The sequence below is a fragment of the Barbus barbus genome (assembly GCF_936440315.1).
Source record: "Barbus barbus genome assembly, chromosome: 21".
NCBI lineage: Eukaryota > Metazoa > Chordata > Actinopteri > Cypriniformes > Cyprinidae > Barbus > Barbus barbus.
Genome location: NC_136749.1, coordinates 8098231 through 8125606, shown reverse-complemented (window position 1 = coordinate 8125606; position 27376 = coordinate 8098231). Strand labels below are relative to the sequence as shown.

Here is a 27376-nt window from a genome sequence, read left to right as displayed (position 1 = left end):
TTAAATGAAAAATACGTCAAAGACAACCACAAACTCTTCAGCAGTTGGAAACCTATATGAGGCAAGAATGGGACCAAATTCGGTAACAGTTTATTTTGATAGTCTACTTTAGACATTCTACTAACAGTAAGTAATTTTGCAACTACATGTCAACTAGCAGTCATTAGAGTATTAGTAGACTGTCTGCTTAATATCTTCTAACACTTTATTTTGATTGGTCCACAACATACAACATACCGACTATGAGAAACTTTGCAAGTATATGTCAACTTATTCTACTAACCCTAAACCTACCCTAACAGTCTACTCTGAGAGTTAGTAGACATGTAGTTGCAAATGAATGAGAATTAGTTGACATGTAGTTGCAAAGTTACTTATAGTTAGTAGAATGTCTAAAGTGGACTACCGAAATAAAGTGAAACCCCAAATTCCAAAACTAAAACTCCATAAACTCATAACCTCGATGCCCAGATGTCTTCAACCTGTTTTGAAAAGAAGAGGAGATGCTGCACCATGGTAAGCATGCCCCCATCCCAACTATTTTGAGACCTGTAGCAGGCATCAAATTTGAAATGAGCTCATTTTGTGCATAAAATTGTAACATTTCTCAGTTTAAACATTTGTTACATTATCTATGTTCTATTGTGAATAAAATATTGGCTCATGTGATTTGAAAGTCTTTTAGTTTAAATTTTATTCAAATTTAAAAAACGTCCCAACATATCCTGGAATTCGGGTTGTAGTCATTTGTATCCTTAAGGTAGCAATATGTATACTCTTATGGTACTATTATAAACACTTGGGAAAAAGAAGTTACAAAGTTGTTCCTTTGAGGAAACTACCCAGTGACAGGCTGTTATACCCCTAAAGGTAATTTTTTGTAAGAGTGTCCTGTATATACACAGTCTATTATTTATGTTTGTCAAATGCTTGAGTGATGAATGAACTAAAAATAAAAAATAATGGCTGTTACCAATAGAATCAATACCAAATGCAAGGTCAAATCAATAATAAATAGCTCCTTGCATATAATTTCACTTATTTGGCCATATTGGTTGTCATTCTAATGTGTAAAGCATCAGGAAAGTTTGGAAAATAGCTTCTTGTAAAAGTGAGAACGGAACTACGTATGTGAAGCTTAAGGGAAGTAACTTTACACTAACCTTTGTCTTTACCTCTAAAGCAAGAGAAGAAAGCCACAGGTTTCTGAAGAGATATGCTCTGCAAAGTAAGGCGGATTTCCTGTGTTCTTTGGCTCTGATGCAAACAGAGTACATTAAGACTGCTGACATGACTGTTATTTCAAGTAACACAAACAGACTCAGAAAAGAAATCCAGAAAGTAATTGCATGAAAGTGTTTTTATAAAAACTGCCCCCAAACTGTTGTAACATGCAGTAATGTGATATTAATCAAAGCATTTTATAGTAATAATGCTCTAATCAAAATGATAATCTAAAACAATGTGTCAAAAACCTGGCAAAAACAGTCTAAAAGAACATGAAAAAGCTTACATTTTCTGTCTATAACAACATTCAGTATTTATCCAAATCTATCAACAGGATATTTTTGATTGAGTATCTGATGCAAGGCATGATGCAAGTTCATTCATTGATGTTTATGATTGGATTGTGTGATCACACACAACCACTTCCTCGTTATGAGGTATATGATTTTATCTGCATGCAAGTGTTATGGTTAAGACGACATTCTGGGACGATCAACACATACGCACTATAAAAAAAAAAAACACTCTTTAGCCAAAGATATATACAGCATCCTGAACAGTCAAAAGGAAATGTGCAAAAACTTGACAAAGATGCATCATAAACCAATTCACCTCCTCTACAGTAATACAGTAGATTTCACCAATCTGCATCGTACTTTTGTTCTGCTCCTCTAATATAATTGGCACCCCAGATATTTTCACTGTTTGTATCATTGTGCTTGTGTTCACAGTCCTCCAAACCAATGTGAGTGCTGCAAAGAGACAAAATATTTATGTTATATTTCCTGCAGCTGACAAACTGGCAATTTATTTTCTATTTTTTAATAGTGCGTGTGTGTTGATCGTCCCAGAATGTGGTCTTAATCATAACACTTGCATGCAGATAAAATCACATGTACATGGTTTGGACAATATTTGGCCGATATACAAATTTGAAAATTGTAATCTGAGGGTGCAAAAAAATCTAAATATTTAGAAAATGGCCTTTAAATTTGTCCAAATGAAGTTCTTAGCAATGCATATTACTAATCAAAAATTATGTTTTGATATATTTACAGTAATGTACAAAATATCTTCATGGAACATGATCTTTACTTAATGTCCTAAAGATTTTTGGCATAAAAGAAAAATTTATAATTTTGACCCATACAATGTATTTTTGGCTATTGCTACAAATATACCCCAGCGACTTAAGACTGGTTTTGTGGTCCAGGGTCACATATATGCAAGCATATGTACAGTACACCGACTGATATGATTCCAGATTTGAAAACTAAGATAGAGTTTAATAAATGAACTGGGGAATGCCACCAACTGTGTCATGGTTGCTTGACTTCAACGTCACATAATTAAGCTTCCAACAACTCTAGAATACTGTTTTTACTCACTGCATAACTAATAAGGAATTAATGAAGAACTAACAGTTAATAAGGGGTCACAAACTCAATATAATTGTGTATGACTGTTCATTAGTAGTTACTTCATAGTTATTTTTCTTGAACCTTAACTAGTAGATAATTAATAGCAGTTCTTCAGGAGGTATGACATAATACATTAGTTATTGTTTAACTATTACTTAACGCAATCATCAAATTGTATTACATACTGATTAATTAACACATCTTCCTTAGTAGTTAACAGTAGTGAGTTAAGTGTTAATGAATCATTACCTGTTAGTTCTTCAATAATTCCTTATTAGTTATGCAGTAAGTAAGAAACAGTATTCTAGAGTATTACCGCCTTTATTTAACCTACCTATTTGATGTTAAACCTGTTTGATCTGATGATGTTTAAAGTCCCTAATAAGCTTTGTAGTCCTGTTTAGCTACTTGTTAGCCATCAAGTTATCGATTATAATTATTTATATACTTATTAAAATGGGGTTAATGTGTTTTCTTTTCTTTTTCTTTTTTTCGAGCATTACAAAGCAAGCTAACATAAAGTGAGATCAAGTGATATTGGTTACTTTTCAATGGTGCCCGCAATTGTCAAGCAGCAATCAGAAATTCTGAAGGATTTTAAAACGTGCATGAAAAATATTCTGACACAATAACATTTTAGATTAGGAAACACAGTCGCTATCAATTCCCTCAATAAACTCTAAATTTTCTGTTTATTGATAGTAAGTAAGGTAGCTGTTTGTAGTACTTCTGTTTAGGTATTAACTCTGTTTAGGAGTCTAAGCATACATTTCCCTCACAGTGAAGAGACATAACCAGAAAACATTGAGTTAAACAACGCAAACAAGAAACCGCAAAAGAGCACAGGTAAACCATCCCCTCTATTGGTTTCATGTTGTCTGTTTCAGTGTGTTAGTTCAGATGGTGCAGACACCAAACTTTATGTTATGTTTTAATAAAACACTGTTTAAACATATACCTCAACCTGAAATATATATAAGGTTATGCAGACTATGGGCATCTCTTTTAAAAGCACTTTTAAGTGGTCGGGTGTGTAAAACCACATGCTAACACATTGCTCAGCTGTTCTGAGTGCATGTGAGTGCATGTGCAATGCTGAGCGTGTTTTTTTTGCAGACTATTTATTGGCATAGGTTTTTTTTTTTTTTTTTTGCACCATTAAAGCACTATTAAGGTTCATATTGTAGTGCTGAAACACTGTTTTTTTTCTTTTACGTATAAAAGACAGAACATATATGTATGTAATTTCCTCTAGACTGTAGTCGAAACATGGTGGGAGCCAATAGAGTCATTGCTATTGCAGCTGATATGAAACTTCTGCAATCTGCAAAGCCCCTACCCCAGTTTACCTATACAGAGGAAGTGTCACAAACCAATAGCCTGAGAAAAAAAAAAAAAAAAACTATAACAGATCATGCTTTTTTGACCGATCTCATATGATACGATCTTATATCATCTCATCTCAACTTCCCGTCTTTGCTCGGAAGGTCAGGGGGCAACATCGATTTATTCCAATTGTGAGTATTCCTGGCAAGCACATTATTGATTTAACATCTTTTTAAAATAGCGTTCATTTATATGCTTTTAATATGCCTGAGCGCACTTTAAATATGAGCCCGAACCCCCACTTTTACAGCAAACACCATTTTGAAATGGTTATGGTTTCACACTTTTTTATGGTTGGTAAACCAGCTCTTGGAAACATTCAATGTCACAGAATAAGTCTGAATGTCACAGGTGGTTTCCACCACAGATCGAAGCTCATACTCATAGGTATGTGAAATTTTCTGTTAATCATTCATACGACTTTATTTATTAAATTAAAAAGTGGTTGGGTGACTTTGGTATAAAAAAATATAAAAAACATATATGAAAAATAAATATTATTTATTATCATTAATACTATGTGGCTCAAATCACCAATAATGCGCTATGTTGTGCAATATATATTTAAGTGCTGTACACTTAAATAAACTGAATTTATTAAAGTGTGCCCACTTTTACATTTATCAATAAACTATGCCAAAATGTTACTGATTCATGCTTTTCGTTTGATAATTAGCAGTAATTTATCAAATGTTAATTTATATACTATTGCTCATTGTTAATTTGTTTATTGCATTAATTCATTGTTTATTTATAGTATATATTTTGATCCATACAGATTTTGATGAACAAAAAGTGATTAACATACATAGAAATTAATTCAGTAAAGTTCTTTACTAATTATTTATATTTAAATGTGCTATGACCTCAGGCGTCATATCATTATCCAAATGATATAATGCCACAAAGTAGTTGTTCATTAAAATAATTGCATTTTGTTGGCAATTTAAACATTAATTTATATGTTTATGAATATGTATATTATTATGTTTATATTAATATGTTTATTTGTCTACTAATGCAAAAAGCAGTCACATACTGTAATACTTTTTTATTAATGCCTTAAATATGTAGCATTATGCTTACAATCTCTGTTTCCCTGTTTGTCTAACCCAGTTAGAACACCTCTGGTTTTCTGATTATGAATTCTACAGCTCCTTTTCTGATTATGAATTCTACAGCTGCGTTGCTGAGGTAAGTAAGACCAAAAATCATCTCCAAAAGTCATTCAAACTGCAGAAAAAGAACACTGAGAAAATGGGACACTAGATAATATACAATTAACACACAATAGTCTCTGTAATCAAGTTATTTTGTTTGATTTTTTTCATTACATATTTCTTAACGAAAGGCTGGTAACATTATCCAGGATCATTAATTTCTTTTTAGTTTGGGAAAGCACAGGACGGAAGCCATGATTGATGGCAATTACTGACAATGATTGTTCTGAGAGCATGTTGATTGAAGATCCATTTGCACTGAGAATTGTCTCTTTGTCATGAACAGGACCACTGCACAGCATCCATGGACTGAGATAGTAACCAGTATCCCTTATCTAAATGATAATGCATCGTCCAGGTGAGGTCATATCACATATGTTAGTCACATGTAAAAGAGGAGCTCTGCATTGTTTATAGTATATTTTTTCTTTTCCTTTTCAAGTGTGGATGGACTAGTTTCAGGCGTGTCACAGGATGATGCACCATATGAGTATTCTGGGTACTACGATGATTTGGATGAATCTACATTGTCCTGTGTTTATGGAAGACATGGAGCTAGCATCCTCCCTGTGTTATATTCCCTGTTTTTCATTGTGGGCTTTTTGGGTAACACATTGGTGATCTGGGTGGTCTTGATGGGTGTGAAGCTGAGAAGCATGACTGACATCTGTCTTCTGAACTTGGCTATTGCTGACCTGCTCTTGGTCTGCTCACTCCCCTTCCTGGCTCACAGTGCCAGAGACCAGTGGATCTTTGGCGATGTTATGTGCACTATGGTCCTCAGTGTCTACTACATTGGATTCTATAGTGGGATATTCTTTATTGTACTGATGAGTGTTGATCGGTACTTAGCAGTAGTTCATGCTGTGTTTGCCCTGAGAGTCAGAACAAGGACATATGGGATCTTAGCCAGTATGGTCATATGGATTATTGCAGTTTTTGCATCCTTTCCTGAGTTGATAAATCTCAAAACCGAAAAGATGGGTAATTTAACTTATTGTGTATATTATCCAACAAATGATTCAGGTTCTGTTCATTACTCAATGGTTTTTGCCATCTTTAAAATGAATGTCATGGGTTTAATTGTCCCTCTTATTGTGATTGGATTTTGTTACTCAATGATTTTGATGAGACTCCTGACAATTCGTTCTTCTAGGAGGCAGGCCATGCGTCTCGTCATTGCGGTGATGGTGGTCTTTTTCTGCTGTTGGGCTCCGTACAATATTGCAGCTTTTGTGAAAGCCTTAGAGCTGTTTAAACATATACCTCTCAGTTGTGAGAGCAGTAAGGCAATCAATCTAAGTCTGCAGATCACAGAGGCTTTGGCTTATTCACATAGCAGTGTAAATCCCTTTCTTTATGTGTTTGTGGGAGAGAAATTTAGGAAGCAACTTTTCAGACTCCTTTACAGGACACCCTTCAGTAGACTGCAGTTCATGAAGAGTTACATTATACAGGCCACAGGATCTGTTTACTCTCAGACCACTAGTGTGGATGAGAGATCAGCTACAGCTGTTTGAGTAAAAGATTAAATGGAATAGGGTATACAGACAAAAAACAATCTATCTATCTATCTATCTATCTATCTATCTATCTATCTATCTATCTATCTATCTATCTATCTATCTATCTATCTATCTATCTATCTGTCTGTCTGTCTGTCTGTCTGTCTGTCTGTCTGTCTGTCTGTCTGTCTGTCTGTCTGTCTTGTCTGTCTGTCTGTCTGTCTGTCTGTCTGTCTTGTCTGTCTGACTGTCTGTCTTGTCTTGTCTTGTCTGTCTGTCTTGTCTGTCTGTCTGTCTTGTCTTGTCTTGTCTTGTCTTGTCTTGTCTTGTCTGTCTGTCTGTCTGTCTGTCTGTCTTGTCTGTCTGTCTGTCTGTCTGTCTGTCTTCTTGTCTGTCTTGTCTGTCTGTCTGTCTGTCTTGTCTGTCTTGTCTTGTCTGTCTGTCTGTCTGTCTGTCTTGTCTGTCTGTCTGTCTGTCTGTCTGTCTGTCTTGTCTGTCTGTCTTGTCTGTCTGTCTGTCTGTCTGTCTTGTCTGTCTTGTCTTGTCTGTCTGTCTTGTCTGTCTGTCTGTCTGTCTTGTCTTGTCTGTCTGTCTGTCTTGTCTGTCTGTCTGTCTGTCTGTCTGTCTGTCTGTCTGTCTGTCTTGTCTGTCTGTCTGTCTGTCTGTCTGTCTGTCTGTCTGTCTGTCTTGTCTGTCTGTCTGTCTGTCTGTCTGTCTTCTTGTCTGTCTTGTCTGTCTGTCTGTCTGTCTGTCTTGTCTGTCTTGTCTTGTCTGTCTGTCTGTCTGTCTGTCTGTCTGTCTGTCTGTCTGTCTATCTATCTATCTATCTATCTATCTAACTAACCCAAATACGTATATAATTGAAGGTAGTTTATAAATGAGCAATTTGAGTGGAAGAATAGTCAGAATGTTGTAAATAGATAAGGGCAAGTTTTGAACATTTGACGGTTCATGTTGAAAACAAGGATAATACAATATAATTTACAAGCCTCATAGTGTAATTTGTGCATATATCTGTAAATGTTTATATTTATTTTTTATTTGATCATTTCATTTTTATTCATAATTGTAGGTTGTTTCTAGCAACTATATGTACTGTGTATTTGACATATATACATACACGCATGTATTTTACTGTTACTGACTTTTTTGTTTACTAAAACTATATGAATTATTTTTTGTAAGAATATATAGCTTCAATAAAAATGTATATAAGTGTGGCTCATTACAGAGTGATAATTTACACCAGAGAACAGTAACAAGGTAAGATGGCAACACTTATGGACCCATTAGTTAACGTAAGTACATGCATTAACTAATATTAAATAACAATGAGCAGTGCATTTGTTACAGTATGTATTTAAAACTCATTTTCGTCTACTCCTTTGTCTTGCGCCTACCTCTACAACCACATATCAGAGACAGTTGCCTTAACATTTTATGTTGGCTTAATTATTATTATTTTTTTACAGTGAGCTTAAAACTAATTTATAAGTATTATTAGACTAGTCTTAGAAATTAATGCAACTATTCTCTGTTCATTGTTATTTCATGTTAGCTCAGGTCCATTAAATCATTAACAGATAATGATTTAATGGACTTAAGATTTTTAACTTAAGTAATGCATTAGTAAATGTTGCAATCCATGTTAGCTAATATAATTTAAAGATCTTTTATTTTCTGAACAAATGTTGTATATATTAAAATGTATGCACCCCAGAGTGTATCATAGCCCATTTAACACATTTTACACACACACACACACACACACACACACATGTTGGGTTTCCATGTTTTATGGGGACATCCCATAGGCGTAATGGTTTTTATACTGTACAATCTGTATGTGCTATTGCCCTACACCAACCCTACACCTAAACTTAGCCCTCACAGGAAACATGCTGCATTTTTAGATTTTCAAAAAACTTTATGCTGTATGATTTATAAGCTTGTTTCCTCATGGGGACCAAAAAATGTCCCCACAAGATTAAGATTTACTGGTATTACTATCCTTGTGGGGACATTTGGTCCCCAGGACGTGATGAATACCAGGTGCACACACACACACACACACACACACACATACACATACACACACATGTTGGTTTTTGTGGTTTATGGGGACTCTCCATAGGTGTAATGGTTTTTATACTGAACAAACTGTGTGTGCTATTGCCCTACATCAACCCTACACCTAAACTTAGCCCTCACAGGAGACTTTGTGCATTTTTAGTTCATAGATTTAGTGCATTTAGTGCATTCAACTTCATAGATTTTCAAAAAAACACCATTTAGTATGTTTTTGAAGCCCTTTGAATTACGGGGACATAGTCAGTGTCCTCATAAACCACCTTCATATTGTAATACCTCTGTCATACCCATGTCATTATACAAATTTGTGTCCTCATAAACCACATAAACATGCACACACACACACAAACAAACAATGGTTTCCAAGTTTTATGGGGACACTCTATAAGTGTATTGGCTTTTATACTGTACAAACTGTATTTTCTATCCCATTACTCTAACCCCAAACCTACCCCTCATACGAAACTTTCTGCTATTTTAGATTTTTATAGCTATTCATTCTGTATGATTTATACGCTGTTTTCCTCATCGGGACCAAACCCCCCCCCCCCCCCCCCCCCCCCCCAAAAAAAACCCTACAAGGTCAAAAAATGACTGGTATTAATATACTTGTGGGGACATTTGGTCCTCATAATGTAGGGAGTACCAGGGCCACACATGCGCACGCACATAAATTTATGATTACAAGCAAGGAAAGCAAAACCAGAATGCTCCCTGTTGCTTTTTAAGCATATTTGCCAGCATCATATCAAAAAATGTATTTGGGACATTGGGAGATTCGTGCTTAATAAAGTAGATGCTGTACTTTACGGACTAGCAGTAAACAGGCGACAGTCACAAGAAAAAAAGTGTATGCTTCGCAATGAATTATTGAATCCAATGCGATGAGTGATAGTGATGCTTTGTGTAGCAAAATAACGTACTGCACTCTTCACAAAACTATGTAAATTATGTCATCTACATTAAAACACATCACAAAAACAGCCCTAAACTCATGTAGAGCTGAAGCGATAGAAACTGGGTCACAGGCGTAACCACAGACCCCAGCCACTATACTCCTCTACAGAAGCATGGTTCAAATTGTGCTCAACTATGTTTCTCCCATGATGAGCAGATTTCACAAAGACTCTAACAGAGATTGTCATCATAGCAGACATTATGATTCAGTGTAATATCCCCAGTACAGCCCTTCTAATGAAATTATGTGTAGTGTTCTCATATCTGACCAGTCATCATGATTAAGCTTTCACTAGCCAGTCAAACATTATGTGATAGACATCACTCACAGGACAGGATGCACTGACACCTCCTGAGGGACTATCCCCATTACCATAATGAAACTGGTGCTTGCTGTTTTTGCTCTCTACAAGTTTGGAGTTTTCTCACAAGAGTCACAGACACTACAGGTAAAAGTAAACACACATGTTGTACTCAAACACAAGGAGTATCATGTAAAAACTTATAATGTATGCACACACCTCTATCGTTTGGTTGAGGTTCATCCAATACAACCCAAACCGTCCTAAATTTGGCACCATGGTTTGAATCTCAACCAACTGGGTTGAGAACCCAAACTCAACAAATTACTATATTCTAAACATTATTAAATCAAGATTCCTTATTTGAGGATAATTAGTAACACTAGTCACATGTTTAATTCTCCTTCTTTTCATGATTGGATTTTGTTATTTGGCCATTCTGAAGAGATATGATATGTCTGGATATGTAGAAGTCAGAGTATTATTATATATTAGTTGTCATTTTACTTTGATTTGTGTACTTTAAATGACAAAACTCACACCAGAAGTGGGGTAGGATTACAGTTTAGTAAATTGGACATCACAAAGCAAATTTTAATGTGCTCTTATTATGCTCCTTTTCAAGTTTGGGGTGGGTCTGCTAGAATACATTAACGTGATATAAAGTTCAAAATCACATTATTTTTCTCATACATTGTTACAGCAGCTTTTTTCACCCTCTGCCTGAAACACTCTTTACACTTTTAACACTTTTATTTCCTGTCTCTTTAAACCCTGCCTTTCGAAAAAGCCAGGTCTGCTCTGATTGGTCAACCACAGAGTGTGTGCTGGAAATGTAACACGTCTTACCATAACCAGGTTTCAGCTCTAGAGGCCTTTATGAGTAATTGTAAACAGCATCATCTACACATATGGTAATTATGGCATCAGTATTGGAAGTCTGGAGGAAGGACTGAAAGAAAAAAGTTTGCAAAAGTGAATGAAAATTCTAAAAACAAACAAACAAACAAACATGTATTCTTTTCCCTGATTACCCTTTTTCTCCTTGTTTCACGCTAGCAACCACTAAAATACAATTCTTTGAAAATCCATTGTGCTTCTACAGAGTTGAATCAAGATATAGAATGTAGTATATACATACACATACTGTAGATATATTTCGCACGTAATTTCAAACTTGAGGGTTGCCATGTCCCAGAAATATTACAAAAACAAAAACAAAGAAAACTAGCTTTAGGATAATTTTAGCTGAAGGCTTGCTAATTTGTAATAGACTTGTGCACATTTTATTATTTTTATTTTAATTATTTTTATTCATTTATTTAACACTTCAAATTACACCGGCCAACTCATTTAGCATGCCTTAAAATTCCTGATATGTAATTCATGTACTCTCTAGTTTGTAAGACCCCCAAGGGGTTTACCTAACCTGCTTTTTTAGTGGTCTGCAGGGTTATCGTTAAATAAAAACAAAATTATTAAAGATTACTTACAATATAGTAAACATTAACTGAAATAATTACATTGAAGTACTAACATAACTAAAACTTAAATGATATAGAGATATATACAAATATACACATAAACATGCAAAAAAAAAAATATATATATATTTTTTTAACACTGTCATGGTCTAATGCAGAAAGAAGAATAGAGATGAGGATATTTGCGAAGTGAAAACACAAAAACTGAACACGGGCACACAGGGAAAACAGGAATACATCAAACCAAACCTTACATCAATCCAAAAACCAAGAACTGACCAAGCACTGAACTAAACATACAGGGAAAATACACACACACACACACACACACACACTAACTGAGGAAGAAAACAGGTGGGACTATAATCAATGAACCAGGGGTTAACTAAGGAAACCGGGGTTAAACAAAGGTCAAAAACTAAAAAAAAAAAAGAAAAGAAAAGAAAAAGGAAAAAAGAAATAGGCACGTTATGTGACAGACACAGACGTATTTAAAGCTACTTCCTCTATTTTTGCTTTGGCAACTAAACTAATTCCAAATAATCAGTGGAGAGAACCATGTTTCAGGCATAAAGACACATAAATTGCATTCGGAAATTGTGAACTGTAAGATTACAGAACTGTATTTGATGAAGAAATTTGTGTCTGTTAAAAAAAAAACGTATGTTTTAGACAGTACAGAAGTTATATCTGCAATGTTTGCATTGTCATGTGACCTACAATGACACTTTCTGTTGCCTCGTCATGGGATAGTAACGTGTCCATCAGATGGGGGTTTCCCTGACTCTGGATACAGATCCAGCATCCCTGTGACTATACACAGGACAAATGGTTTGGAAAATGAATAGATGGATTGTTTTATTAGAGTTTACTTTATTAAACCTTCATTACACTGAAGAAGAAAAAAATGAAATCTTTGAACAAACATAGTACAGGATCAGGATGCAAACAGTAGAAAAGCATACACATTTAGAAACATTAAAACGGTATCTCGACTCACTATGTGTACATCTGGTAAACACACATTTCTTAATATAACAGAACATTGTCATGCAACAAAAATAAAGGTTTATTATAGGTGCTGCACATTGATATGAGGAACAACAATAATGCAGGTGTCGCCCCCTTTAGGTCTTCTGTGAAATTGCAGATTGGAAACAGATGAAACCAACACTAAAGTCAGAAGAAAGTCTTCCTTTTTTGGCAATTTCTATACATATACTGTATGTGAGCAAATTTACACGGTGCATCGACTCCATCCATATTAAGTAAATCACAGAGTTTTCAGTGTTCCTCAAAAGGATGCATTTTTATTCTCAATTAACTGGATGCAAAAAAATATTTAAGTCAGTAGACTGTCATCTTTACTTACAGATTTAATTACAAGCAGACTGCATAATAACACACATATCACAGTATTTGTTTGCTATATAATTTGACACTAATTAATTAGTTATAAATATATAGTCATTTTAAGTGAATAATATTTAAACAATAGAAATCATAAAATTCAATTATGAACAAAATACTAAAAATAATAACTTATATCAAATATGACATGAGCACGCCAGATATTTGAAGTGTTCTAATAATATGGTAAGAATTTTATATAAGTAATTATTATGCACTTTTGCAAATCTTGTCTCTTGAGGAATTAGAATTTTGATTATTTCTGTACAAGACAAATAAGGAAGTTTGCTTGAGCGATTTGACATATTTAAATAACTCCATCCAGCCTGAAATATTTTCCCTCATTAACATGTTGGTTTAAAACTTCATGAAGTTCAGATATTGAGAAAACATTTAATTGCATTTCATTTGCATGCTGTTACTATGTAATAGCATGGCTAGGTTGACTATGTAATAACAAAGCTTAAAATATATTTTTGTTCATTTTTGTTAAATAAAAACTTATATGGAAAAAGCTGTTTTATAACTATATTACTGTTCCAATATTTTGCACAGGAATAGAGTTCATTAAGACCACAAGAAACACTCTTACCTTTTAAACACTGATGTATTTGAAGTATTCAATGCGTCAAGATAAACTAACCATAGGGTCGTTTGGTTTCCATGCCGCATCAAAGACTACAGTAACAGAGAAGAACTGAGAACTTTGTATATTATCTTAGCTAGCCTAATATAACCCAAGATATCTGATCAAATCACGACCACAGTTACAAAACCACAAATATAGCATTCTGATCATATGTTTTGGCACCATATTGCAGAATTATTAGAGCACTTCAATGATTAGACTTCTTGATCTAATTAAAGTGTGCCTCCTGGTGGTATATAGCTACACTGCACAAAGTCACAGGTGTCTCAGTTATTACGATCGTGTTAACAGACAACTTATTTCAAACCTAAATTAGCAAAATACAAAAATGAGTCATGGAAACTGTTTTCGCGATTTCTTAGAAAGCAACATGAGATGGGGAATTTTGATTCATACTTTTGGAAGTTCGAATTTGAAGTTTTATTTTCAGTATGAAAGGTTCATAGAGATCTTACACCTCAAAGTCGGGGCTGGGCCACTAAATGGAATTATTTTAATGTAAAGTCTTTTTGAGAGTTTGAAACAGAGAGAAAGAGGAGCAGAGTGTATGTGTGGGTGACTGCAGATCACATTAGCCACAGTTTAATCTCGACACCAAACTTTTCACACCTCACAAAAACAAAAACAAAGCAGTTATATTCACACAATCAGACAAACAACCACAGTCACGATCCTTTCCATGAAGGCATCTTTTTTTTTCTTTTTCTTTTAAACCGGTATGCCTACATGCTCAGCACTCACATGAATACCTTAACTGGATATTTCTTAATTAAGAGACCATTCCTTCATCCAGAATCACTCCAGATCCTTTAGATTCCCAGCAGAAATATAGGCCCACAACATCAAAAATACAGCAGTATATTTCACTGTACACATGGGGTACGGTTTATCCCTGTGTTCACCAAACCCATCTTGAGTGTTTGCTGCTAAAAAGCGATTTTTTTAGTTTCATCTGACCATAGAAGCCAGTCCCATTTGAAGTTCCAGTCATGTCTGGTAACTGAATATGCTGGAGTTTGTTTTTGGATGAGCTAGAAGAATTTTTCTTGAAACCCTCCCGAAGAACATGTGGTGATGTAAGTGAAGTTTGACAATTTTTTAAAAGGTTTTCTGACCCCAAGACTCGACCATTTCTGCAATTCTCCAGCTGTGGTCCTTTGAGAGTCTTTAGCCACTCAAACTCTCCTCCTCACCGTGCATTAGGACGATATAGACAGACACCCTCTTCCAGGCAGTTTCGTAACATTTTATGTTGATTGGAAATTCTTAATTATTGCCCTGAAGGTGGAAATTGGAATTTTCACTGCTCTAGCTCTTTTCTTAAAGCCACTTCACTAAGTTGTGAAGCTCAATTATCTTTTGCTGCACAACAGAAATGTATTGTTTGGTTTTTCTCATTGTGATGGATGATTTAGGGAATTTGGGCTTTGTTTTCCCTCCTATTTATATTTCTGTGAAACAGGAAGCCATGGCTGGATAATTTCATGTTCATAATCACCCTGGAGTGCTCAAAATTGTGAATATGAATGGGAATATACTTCAGAGATATTTTAGTCATAAGAATTTCTAGGGGTGCCAATAATTGTGTCCAACGTGTATTTGAGAAAAACATTTATTTCATAATGATATTTCCCCCATTTTAAATTCTTATCCAATGAAAGGTTAGATTTTTAAGATAAAAGTTAAATTTTCACAGCCTTCTTTGATCATATTTAACAAGGGTGCCGATATTTTTAGCCATGACTGCATGAATTCTTAGCATTCTTTTTGTTCTGCAAAACAATTCACTGTAATGTACTTACAGTTGCCTGCACCTGCCGACACCACTGCGATAAGATCAGGGTGAGATTAATTAGTCATTTATCTGATTTGGGATCTTGAGATCACAGCACCTGCAGATGCAGTTTTCACACCTGCCAGTTTTCACATGGTCTGGGTGAGGCCTCAAGAGACACAGACAGGAAATATGTAAAAATGCTAATCCTCAAATCAGACAAACCTACTGTACAACAACATTCTTCCAATCTCATACGCACTTTATAGACAAAGACACTGGAGACTAGTTGTACGAATAAAATGTTTCAGATGTTTAATCTCAAAAATAACCGAGAGTAAAGTAACTTATGTACAGCACAGAATGTGCAAACATGTATGGTTTCTGTATAAAGAAATATACATGCAAAATTAATATAGAGTCAAAAACATTCAAAATGACATTATGTAAAAAACAGGGTGTCGCTACGTCCAGGTTTTTTTTTATGGTGTCTGTACATCTATACATTATGAGAAACTAACTTAAATCATACGGACATGTTATTTACCTCCTTTATATTCAGCAATAATTGCAACTAGGTTTTAGTGACAAGGGTTGACAGTTGTTATTTTGGATTATTTGAGCACTGCAACTTGCCTCTTAAACTTCAACCCACAATTGGGAGGCAATTCACTTTATACTTTCTCCCTGTACAGCAGAAACAGTACATGGGGAACAATTCATCTCATTGCATTTAAAACAACGTGAACGGAAAACAACGAATAATTCTTGTCATTTAGTCATGCAAACTTACAATAACAGACTACAATGAACAGATATGGAAATTAATATCCTAACAATCTGACAATATGAAGCACTAATTAAATTCGATTAACAAAAACCGAACAAGACACAATAAATAAATCAACAATCAATACAAGTAAACTCCTGCTTCAGGAGTCAGAACTGCATTCATAACTTATTGTTACAATTTAGAACCACCAAACAGGGAGAAGAAGAAGCATTTAGGTACATGAGGAGTAACTTTGGTATAACGATCAAAATAACGACATTCATAACCAAAGTGTGACAAAGACACAAATGATTTTTCACCAATGAGGCTTAAGCTTACAAAATAATACTGAACACAGAAAACTCAGCAAAAGAGCCACGGATACATCTCAACTCGCGGTGGCTGATACATTTACTTAACAATGTTGATTTAACACGAATTGTTATAAATAGCTGTGAAATGTTAAAGCCCCAACATTGCACATTTCAACAAGTTACAAAGAGTGCACATTTGCTGTGGTTACCGACACTTCCTGCCTTCGGCGGCTTTCCAGCTTGTATTCTAACTGGTCAGTTGAAAATCATGAGCAGCCAATGAGAAAGCATTTCAAACACTGCAAATTAACATGAATGAAGGCAGGTCCAGTTTATTTACAACATAAGGCTGATAGACAGATGCGAGTTGAAATCAAAAGCTTATCTCTTACTTCTTGTCCGAAAGAGTTGCAGCTGTTAAAAGTCGTTCCATTTGTTATGATCGATCTCCAATATGACTGTATGTTTATCAAACATGGAACTTGAGATGAATGCCATGGTGTAACCGATTTTACTTCCCTTTAAATAAGCTTTTTTCTTCTTCCCCAAAACGTTCAGGATAAAGATATCATCTTTACTGTGCTTCTTCTATACATGGTTTGTACAAAATGTAATCTTTCCTGAATGTAGCTATTCAAATGACAGTACTCCACTGAAACAACCTGATTGAAATACTGTCCGAACATGAGGCTAAACCTTTCAGGCTCAGGGAAAAAACCTTCATCTTCCCCCCTTCTTAATTCACATTTTTTTGTCCATACAAAGAGAGAACATGTACATGTAGCAGAAATGATTTTTGAAGGGTTGGAAAAGGGGACTTCAGAGTTTTGTCAGCAGCAGTTACAGTAAAAGAGACCCAGAACCGTTTCAGAATGACTCTAAAAGGAGGATGAGATTTCAGCATATATCAGCAACCTATACTTTCCTTAATATCCTACTCAGAACTACAGGAGAACGTTTCGATGTTTCTCTCAGCTCTGGCTAAGCAGGCGACTACGCAGGAATGCTCGGAAACTGGCCACGGGTCGCAGGTCGTTCTGATGTTTCCTCCGCTCTATAAAAGAGATGAGTCTGGAAGTGTCGAGGCGAGCTGCTCCAGAGGCTGCGTTGGGCTGCAGCCATTGCTGCTCACGCAGGCAAACCTGCGCAGAGGGACGTCTGCACGGCTCGCCTTGGAGTAGGACGCATACCAAGTCCCGCGCCGCCGGACTCACGCCGCGGAAGTAGTCCTCCGGGAAGCTGAAGTCGAGGCGGCAGATGTTGAGGCAGGTCTCCTCGACACTCTCGTCCAGGAAAGGGGACGCTCCACTGAGCATCACGTACGCCAGCACACCTAGACTCCAGAGGTCAGACGCCAGAGCCGCGGGCTCACCCAGCACCAGCTCTGGGGCGGAGAACTCTGGGCTGCCCAGCAGAGGGTGGATGTATGGGGTGTTGGAGAGATGTGCAGCATCACCGAAGTCTGTCAGTTTGACTAGAGGCTGGGCTGACGTTTGCTCTATTAATACATTCTCGGGCTGAAAGACACATAACGGAGATAAATATGGGATAGCAAACACATGGCAGGTTCAAAATGTAAAAATAGAAACTCATTTTTAGTCTTATTTACAAATGTCTGATAAATGTTAAAATATATTTCCATATATTATAAATATTATACATTGTAAACTCATTTACAGAATATTGTTCTAACATCCCATAGAGACATCTCAGCATAATACATTCAAAATATGACATCTAAATCAGTGGATCTCAACCTTTTTGACTCCAAAGCCCATTAGGACACAACGAAATGAGGTACTTCATATATTAGATAATAATAACAACAACAACAAGAACAACGACGATAATAATAATAATAATAATAATATAGAAAAAAATATATTATAGAAAAAATCTGACCTGACAAGTCAAGCTAGTATTCTAGTATATCTTATTGATATATTTAGATTTTTTTATGTGTTGTATTAATACATCATATTGTTAGTAATTTGATCCATGCATTGATTCATATTAAATCGCTACATCCCTATTTGCTTAATACCCTGTTTCTATTGTTTAGATTAATAGTTTCTATTAGGAAGGATTTATTTGCGTTACTGTTTATATTTAAAATTATAGCTCTCACCAGGAACAATTATTAGTTTTATTATTAAATAAATAAATATTATTATTAAATAAATAAATATTATTATTTATTATTATTTATTATATATATTATTAGTATATTTTTATTTCTTGATATATATATATATATATATATACACATTTGCACTTAAGAGCCGAGCTGTCCTGCAGCAGTTTCAATTCGAGCAATCAAATTCTCTCTTTCTCTTTTTTTTGAGTTTCATAAGCACTTTACTTCATCCTTACTCTTAAAAAAAACAACTCATCAATCCCTCCTCTATACTATTCTAGACAATGTATGAAACTTTGTATTGTTAGCACGTCTCATCTCATTAAGGTGTTTTTCTTGTATTACTCATTTGTACGTCTCAAGTGTCTGCTAAATGAACACATATAAAATTATGTGTAATTACAAGAAAGTAAAATGGAAATAACTAAATACAAAACCTGACCATACATTTCAGGAAATGAATGTTCTTTAGGGTTTACACTCTTTATGACTAATTAATTTACTTCACGCTTACAAACATTACAGGGAAAGGTTTGTAATTCACAAACAGCAATTTCTCAGAAATTTCTGCCTAATGCAATATCTTAACATAGCTAAAAATATATTTTTTTTATCATTGACATGACTTTTCCAAGACTAAAATTCAGGATCCCCTGGTTCTTAAATAAATTTGAGGTGTTGAGTAAACAAATTGAAATAAGAAATATGCATAGTTTTTTAGGTGCATTAGTTTACACTGTTTAAAATCTTTTGAAGTTGTAAATAAAACAAAGGTTATTGGAATACGCTTTGTTTAATTCAATATGTTATTTCCTAGCAATCTGCTAAGTGTAAAGTATAGAGACAAACAACTACTTGTTTTCCAGGGTATTTTATAGCTCATTTTGCCTGAATTCATGTAAAGCCATCTTGTGCCTCTTTTGGAAATGTCCCAGTCCACTAGTTGAAAACCACCAGTCAAGACATATAATTACATAGGTGTGGCATCTTTCCACAAATGATCGACTAATTTATTAAGAATAAATCTGTTGGAAGACCCACCTTCAAGTCAAGATGAGCAATCCTGCATGTGTGAAGGTAGTGTAAAGCTTCTAGAATATCCCGTAGATAAAGAGACACCTTTTCTTCTGTTAGGTTCCCCCAGCTAACAATATAGTCCAGGAGACGACCTTGATCAGCGCTGATGTGCAAAAAAGAGAAAACGTGTTAAAAAAACAATGTGTTAACCAAAAAAACACACTTTCCATCAGTCTAAATGAGCTGATGGTATTATCGTTAGCATTGCCATTGTGTTTGAGACTATATTGCTACAGACAAAGTAGAGAAGTCCACGTACATCTCCAGGATGAGAACGTAACTGGCTGGGGTCTCGTAGGTGTCCAGCAGACCCACCAGGTGAGGATGCTGAAGACACTGTAGGACACCCAGCTCTTGAACCACCTGCTCTCGACGCATTAGCTTCTTATTTACTAGCTTAGCAGCCACTGATCGCCTGCTTCCTCTTTGCTCACACCACTTAGTGACGGCAAACCTGCCTCTACAGACAGAGAGAAACCAAACCAAACTTTAGCTGGTTTAGAATGTTAGCTGTGTGTATAGAGATAGATGAGTATGTTTCAGTATGTCAGAACATTTCGTTCGTACAATACCTCCCCAGTTCCATGACTTCAGTGTAGAGGGACTCAAAGTTATCCTTCCAGAGGATCCCGTCACAAGACGTGCCTACGAAAAACAACAACGTTGGTAAATCAACTACTATTAAATTTGTTTTGACCAGTGTTAACCGAAAATCAACTGACCAAGCACCCTGAGGTAGGCTGATGATGTTACTGAGCCCACGTCATTAGAGGCGATGCAGGTGTAGGTGCCGCTGTCGTCCAGAGAGGCAGGTGAGATACGGAGGGTCACTTCTCCTGTCTCACTAAACAAAACATTAAACAATTAGGTGGCAAAATTTATAAATTGTCACATATAAAAACAAAAATGTACAGCATAGTCTATTAAAAATGTGTTCTCTAGTCTAGAATATATTGGAATGGTCAACTGCTCTATACAGAGGTCAAACACTGTTACCTAAATGACTGCTAAACTATATATTGACCATTTATGTTGTACCAAGCCAATTTTATCTTAGAAGCAAATTAATTAGGTTTCATAGAATAAAATAATTTAATTAAAATGACATATTTCAACTTAAATCAATATTTCATGTACATTTATTCATTTATTTGGTAATCATGTAATAAGCAACAAAATGCACAGTCAGGTGGAAAATACAAGGTGCTTCACATCGGGGTCTCGATCACCATGTCAGGGTTTATTTGTGAAAGTAACTACCTAACATAAATGTATCCTGTAAATGTATGTTTAGCTTTATTTTTTAGATTTTTACTTCATCTATTTTTTACATTTGTACAACTTTTGTTTACACTAAGCTATATCTATTTTTAACCAATAAGTCTTTTAATTAAAGAATTTAGATTGTTTTTACTTCAATTGTTACAGCATTTTAATTTTCAGCAAAAATGTAACAGAAAGTATGCACATCTAGCAGCTGAAAAAAAAAAGCACGATGAGGGTGCTCAACCAGAAAAAATAACAAACACGGAAGAAAAAGTTGACACACTATCGCTCCAAAAGTAGAAAAATATTCATACAATAAATCAAACGTGGTTACACTTTATTTTAAGGTGTCCTTGTTACAGTGTAATTATACATCTAAGTACTGTGTAATATTAATTAACTACATGTACTTACTATAGGGTTAGGGTTACTTGCATGTAATTATGCATAATTTATTGTTATTGTAATAGTAAATACATGATGTAACGTGTAAAATAAAGTGTTACCGAAAACATACTTTCTCATACTATACTTTCTCACTTATAGTAACGTTTTGAGCCATGAGGATTTTCATCAATAGCCGCATGGTTCAAAACAGTACTTTTGGTGAGAAAATGGCATAATATTTTTCACCTTGCTATGGTGTGCCATTATTTTCTTTCTTGTTTAGCAATTTGAATTTTACAATTCAAAAATGCAATTAGGAATTTTGCTCACAAAGGAACTTAGATGTTGTGCAAAGATAAGAGATTAAGTTCGTCAAACCAATAGCATTGACAAATTGCAAAACTAAATTAATTTGTTTCTATAGCCAAATGTGATCAAATGCAGTCAATGAACAACATGAAGACAATTTCACAGAAATATTTAGCATGGAAAATTTTTCTTTCAGTAAACACTTATGAAACTAGCAAAATGACTGTTCATCCTTCACAATAAACAGGATCGTAAACCATAAAGCAAAAGCAACCCCTGCCGTCTGTATAAGTGCATGACATATAAGTACTGGTTTTACCTGTGTGTGAGTGTGTATTTCCCACCATTGCTGAGAGTGCTCTGGTCAGGCCCTCTCCAACAGACCGAGGCTTTGGGCTGCCCACAGATCTTACAGCGGAGAGTTACACTGTCGCCCCTGTCGCACACCACCTCACTCAGGGGGACCACGAACTCTGGGGGAACTGCTGCCGGCAAATCAGAAACTTACAGTCATTTGGTTGTTTCATTATGACACATGAACAATTTAATATACGCAGAGAGATTTCCAAGAACAATATTTTAACTTACCATCATAAATGTAGTTGGGATTCAAAAGCTGCAAAAATTAAATAAGCAATAATGTTGAATGTTCACATGTAGAAATTGACATAATGCAATATGTTAATTGCATAATGAGTAATGATTACATAATGAATTAATAGACTGTTAAGGCAGTACCTTTACAGAAACCTTATTGGCTGATCCATCTCTAGACTTGCGATAGCCATTCTCTGGTTTGCTCTCTTTCCTGCCGTCTTTGTCTCTCTTTTCGGACTTTCGTCTGATGCGTAGAGCTGTGTGCCACGATGAGGACTTCCTGAATGACAAATATAGCATTGTTTTATGAGAGACAATTCACAGCTGGACTATAAATAATAGACAACAAACAAGAAGTCAGTACCATTTTAAAAACGATGGTGTCTTCTAAGCACGTCATAATAAGTGGATGTTTTCACACTTACACCCTAAATTTAATGTCAACATTAACTCTAAATGAACTTGCAAACTTAAAACACATTCTTAATACAAATCTCATTTTCACAAATGTGACCCTGGACCACAAAACCAGTCATAAGTGTCAATTTTTCACATGAAAATTGAGTAAACAAGCTTTCCATTTATGTATGGTTTGTTAGGATAGGACAATATTTGGCCGAGATACAACTATTTGAATATCTGGAATCTGAGGGAGCAAAACAAATCTAAATACTGAGAAAATCACCTTTAAAGTTGTCCAAATGAAGTTTATAGCTATGCATATTACTGATCAAAAATTAAGTTTTGATATATTTATGGTAGGGAATTCACTGAATATCTTCAAGGAACATGATCTTTACTTAATATCCTAATGATTTTTGGCATAAAAGAGAAATGGATAATTTTGACCCATACAATGTATTTTTGGCTATTGCTACAAATATACCCCAGCGACTTAAGACTGGTTTTGTGGTCCAGGGTAACAAATCGTCAATTCCCATATGGCTAAAAAAAAAAACAAATCTGCGACCAAAATATATTAAGTTTCAACCCTCATGTACCAAAATATACTTAAAAAGGCATTTTAGGGACAAAATACATTTCCAATCTTACAGTAACCTACATTTAGGGTAAATGCAAATGGAATAGATCAAAACTACATTACATACAGACTATTTATATTATTATTTATAATTTTTATATTATTTTATAAGATTATTTTATAATTGAATTTTATTCAAATGCGTTATATGTTCATATGGGTTATAGACAAAAAAAAGTTTTCTTCAAATGTGACATACGGGACTGTATTTTCTTGGATGGAATTAAATAATGCAAAATGTACTTTTTATGTTTTTTGTTTTTTTTCTAAAATATATTTATATTTGTAAAATATATTTTCAAAAATACATAAAATACATTTATGCAAATATATTTTAAAGCATATTAGAGCAAATATACTTAAATATATATATATTTTTGCCATATAGGTTATTGCAAAGAAAGCTTCAGAATTTTAATCTTGTTTTTAATGTTTTCAAAACACAATCAATTTCTTAATGAATAAAATCAAGTCCCATTTGACATTTATGTTTAGTATCCAGTTTAAACTTATATTATGGAATGGATTTTGAGACTATGTTGGCACCCATTTTCTAAATAATGTAATATAATATATTTTTCCAACTAAATTTTATTTCTTTCTGATGCAACTAGTAAATTTCGGCACATGCTAACATGCCAAAGACAGCAACATGGATAAAATATGGAAATCTGCTGTTTGTATGAATAAAAAAAAATTGCAAAGGTGAACCCATGTGGTGCTTCTTCACTCTAGAAGTAACTAATCAGTCAGTCTATAATCAGTAACAATTAATAACCAATCCTCACTTGAGGGTTCCATCAGGGTAGTCGGAAATGATGGTGGAGGTGTGACCCAGAACGTAGCCGGGGATCCAGCCCTCGGCTGCTGGGCCTTGTTCTGTGGCGGCACGGAAAACTAGAAACATGTTTTGCTGGTTAGAGGCCAATATCTGCACAACCTCTCCTTGATACACGCTGATCTCATCTTCTTTTAGAGCCACGTAGTCCTGGGTCACCAACATGGTTGACACACTGCTGCTGCTGCTGCTTTCACTCTAGAAGCATAAAGCACAGAAAACCATCAGAGTAGCAACTTTTATATTATGTATATTATTTTTTATTTGATTAAGAATGTTTGCATATGAAGAATGTTGAAGATATTTAGTGAGCTGGTCAGAGAGCAAGAATAAAGCAAGCGAGAGCAGGAAAAGACTTACAATAGAAAGTTGTTTTAGTTAACAAGATCCTCTTCCGAGTTACACTAAAGAGTCATTCACACTGACAGTTCACAGTTAAATTGATGATGGCTGTCCAGACACTGTACTGTCGGTTAAGTATATCATGAGGTGGATGAGCTCAAATGTCTATGTTCCCACTGACAGTCACCACAACATGTTGAACTTTGTCAAATCGTCGACAGTCTCTATCGCTCATGTTGCTTCTAATCGGTTACTCTCATTAAAAATGAATGACTTCTGGCCTCTTTGTTGCTACAAATTGCTTTCAGTGTGAAGACTGTTGGTTAAAAGAGGAAATCTAACACCCTTAAAGACCCCGTGAAATCAATATTGGAGTTTTGTGGCCTATTAATTTCAAAACCATCTATATGCAAGTGGACTGCTGAAAGTTGACAATGTACAATCTTTCTCTTCCGGGAAACAGACTAAATATACTGATGCACTCATATGTGTACCCAATAAAATGCTCTCTAGAATGAGAATATACCTTCCCCTAATACCCCTATGCTTCATAGTTGCTTCTGATGCAAATCAAACCTATTTGCTATTTTAAAAGAAAAGGAAAAGCCCCTTGATATGTCTCGCTCCAAATTCATTTGTCAATAGTAAACAAATCAGCACAGGGTTTTATGGGGCCTTTGACACCCCATAATAGATTTTGAAATGTACTATCCCCAAAATCATTTTTGAAATCTGTTAAAAAAGCCATAAGCAGGTTAAAAAGAAAAAGAGTTAGTAATTGTTAGTTGGCTGTGGTATACGTGCTCCCAGTGCTTGCACATTAGGTCTTCTTAGGCGGTTAGACAGAGAACATCCTGCCAGTTCAGAGCAATAGAATAAGCAGAAATAGTCAACGGATGTAACGGATGTTTCTGAGAAACTCTCAAGGAGTTATCCTGGTTAACAGTGTATGTTGTTAGTTGCTCAGCACAGTCAAACCAGGCCAGTTAATTCCCACAAAAGCCTGTGAGAATCCTCTTTTAGTTCCACATATACCCCAGCGGCCCGGGTTAGTATGAAGCCGGAGGTGGAGGTGAAGCAGGACTAGGCCTCACTGAAGCCTGGAGCTAGAGTTTGGCTCTTACCCCATTGCTGTGAGTGGAATGCAGGGACTGCTCACTGGTGGAGGAGCAAGTACTGATGCGGTCCAACTCCTTACTGTGGGTGGAGTGCCTGCGAGTCTGACACTGGTTGCGACTCAACGTGTCACTCTGCTCTGTGTAAGAGCCAGGCCTGCCAGTAGGCGAGACTGGCATTGAGGCCCAAAACGGGGAGCCCTTCTGGACTGTAAAGTTCTGAGGGTTCAAAGGGGAGAGAATGGGCGAGTGGACTCTGAGACGGGGCTTTGTTAGGGTGAGAGACAGGGGTGCGACTGTGGCTCTTGGAATGGGTGTCCCTGATTGGGCTTCCTCGCGTAGCTCCTTCAAGGGGCACTCCAGGACCTGCATCCTAGGGACCTCACCGTTTAGGTCCTGGTCAGGAAGAGGACACGTACCTGAAGTGCGGTCATCTGGGACGGGGGCGTGGTGGTGCTGCACGGGCTGGGGGAGACGAGAAGAAGGTTGAGGGATTCGGGAACCTCGGGACCGAGAGCCACAGCTGGGACCCATGGCAGAGCTGCTGCTACCCCCTGGAAGTCCACTGCTGCTGGGTCCACCCAGACCGCTTGTCCCAACATGATTCCGTTGGTATTCAATGGGTGAAGTCAGTGCTGAGAAGACAACAATAGGCAAGTGATGTTATATAATATAACTCAGTCATAAAAGACATTTTCTTAAGTGGATGTATTATTATCAAGTGAAAGAGTAAAGCTATGAACAACATATTTTGAAAAATAACTAGTCACTGGAATGTCTAAGGCCCCGTTTACACTTGTTCGTTTTCATTTTAAAATGGCGTTTTAGAATGAAAACGATCCCCGTTTACACTGACGTTTCCACTGCGTTTCAGAAATGATCTCGGTCTACAATACACAACGGAAAACGCATGTCACATGACCATTCATGCAGGTGCAACCATAGATATGTATAGGTTGTTTGCCCTATTATTTAGACAGCGGACGCGGTCGAATGGGGGATCTACCCATACATATCTATGGGTACAACAATGAGCATGATATTATTGTTTACACGGTCGTCAAGCCATGCCATCGTTTTCAAAAGTCTCTGTTTTGGTCCGTTTACACTGAAACACAACCCTGGAGTTTTCAAACTAAAAAAGGTCTGCAGCATTTTCAAAAGTCTCCGTTTTCAACCTCGAAAACGCCGGAGTGGTGTAAACGATAGGCGTATCCGTAGCAAACGTTATGCATTTTAAAACGAAATTTCACTAGTGTAAACAGGGCATAAATGACTAGATAATTTTAAAAGTGAATTTTCAAAAGAGCACGTTTAAATGCTTTTTAACGCTAATCTATGTTGTCTTAACCCAGCTGGAAGCACTAATCACACTATCAGTTGTTGGAAAACTAGTTGACCTTAGCTGCCATATTCCTGCAGGATTATCTTCAAATCCCAATCCATAACTATTATCTTACAATTAATTAGTCATATAATTTTATTTAGATCAGGGGTGTCCTATCCTCCTACAGGGGGGCCACTATTCTGCTATTTAGCTCCAATCTTTATTAAACACATTTAAACTAGCTAATCAATGTATTCTTCAGTATTACAAGAAACTTCCAGGCAAGTGTGTTGAGGCAGGTTGGAGCTAAACCTTTGGCCCTCCAAGAGCAGGAGGTCAAGCCAATTACTTGGTGGTTGTTCATAGTTTGCGGGGCTTTAAACCTATTACGTTTTGGGTAACAGATATTTAACCACTGACCTCCCAT

The 27376-nt window shown here is 35.8% G+C and overlaps 2 protein-coding genes across 3 annotated transcripts in view; one reads left to right on the top strand and one right to left on the bottom strand.

Annotated features, from left to right (window-relative positions):
* The first annotated feature begins 4052 nt into the window (after positions 1 to 4052).
* ccr8.2 (chemokine (C-C motif) receptor 8.2) lies at positions 4053 to 7602 on the top strand. Of its 2 annotated transcripts, none has more exons than XM_079444501.1 (4): positions 4053 to 4165; positions 5151 to 5228; positions 5541 to 5612; positions 5697 to 7602. In XM_079444501.1, exons 2-4 carry the CDS (start codon positions 5176 to 5178, stop codon positions 6772 to 6774), a joined length of 1203 nt encoding a protein of 400 aa, XP_079300627.1. In that variant the 5' UTR covers positions 4053 to 4165; positions 5151 to 5175; the 3' UTR covers positions 6775 to 7602. The 2 variants fall into 2 exon arrangements, with proteins under 2 accessions (XP_079300627.1, XP_079300628.1); XM_079444502.1 differs by lacking the exon at positions 4053 to 4165 and adding an exon at positions 4395 to 4421.
* Positions 7603 to 15717: 8115 nt separating this feature from the next.
* Positions 15718 to 27376, bottom strand: part of LOC306887012 (triple functional domain protein-like) — a gene marked incomplete at its 5' end in the record, with an annotated part of 146471 nt that continues 134812 nt past the window's right edge. Inside the window, 10 exons of the mRNA XM_079444468.1 lie at positions 15718 to 18029; positions 19691 to 19829; positions 19986 to 20186; positions 20299 to 20371; positions 20449 to 20570; positions 22008 to 22173; positions 22277 to 22304; positions 22427 to 22565; positions 24116 to 24363; positions 25632 to 26257. Of these exons, the coding sequence (XP_079300594.1) occupies positions 17484 to 18029; positions 19691 to 19829; positions 19986 to 20186; positions 20299 to 20371; positions 20449 to 20570; positions 22008 to 22173; positions 22277 to 22304; positions 22427 to 22565; positions 24116 to 24363; positions 25632 to 26257 (2288 nt within the window). The 3' untranslated portion in view covers positions 15718 to 17483. The remainder of the gene's footprint in view (positions 18030 to 19690; positions 19830 to 19985; positions 20187 to 20298; positions 20372 to 20448; positions 20571 to 22007; positions 22174 to 22276; positions 22305 to 22426; positions 22566 to 24115; positions 24364 to 25631; positions 26258 to 27376) is intronic.

What these genes read in the sequence shown, in the direction of transcription:
- ccr8.2 (XM_079444501.1), top strand. Translation starts at nt 5,176, where the DNA reads ATGAATTCTACAGCTCCTTTTCTGATTATGAATTCTACAGCTGCGTTG. An exon ending in TCTACAGCTGCGTTGCTGAG is followed by an intron (nt 5,229 to 5,540) that starts GTAAGTAAGACC and finishes TGTCATGAACAG; the next exon opens with GACCACTGCACAGCATCCAT. An exon ending in AATGATAATGCATCGTCCAG is followed by an intron (nt 5,613 to 5,696) that starts GTGAGGTCATAT and finishes TTCCTTTTCAAG; the next exon opens with TGTGGATGGACTAGTTTCAG.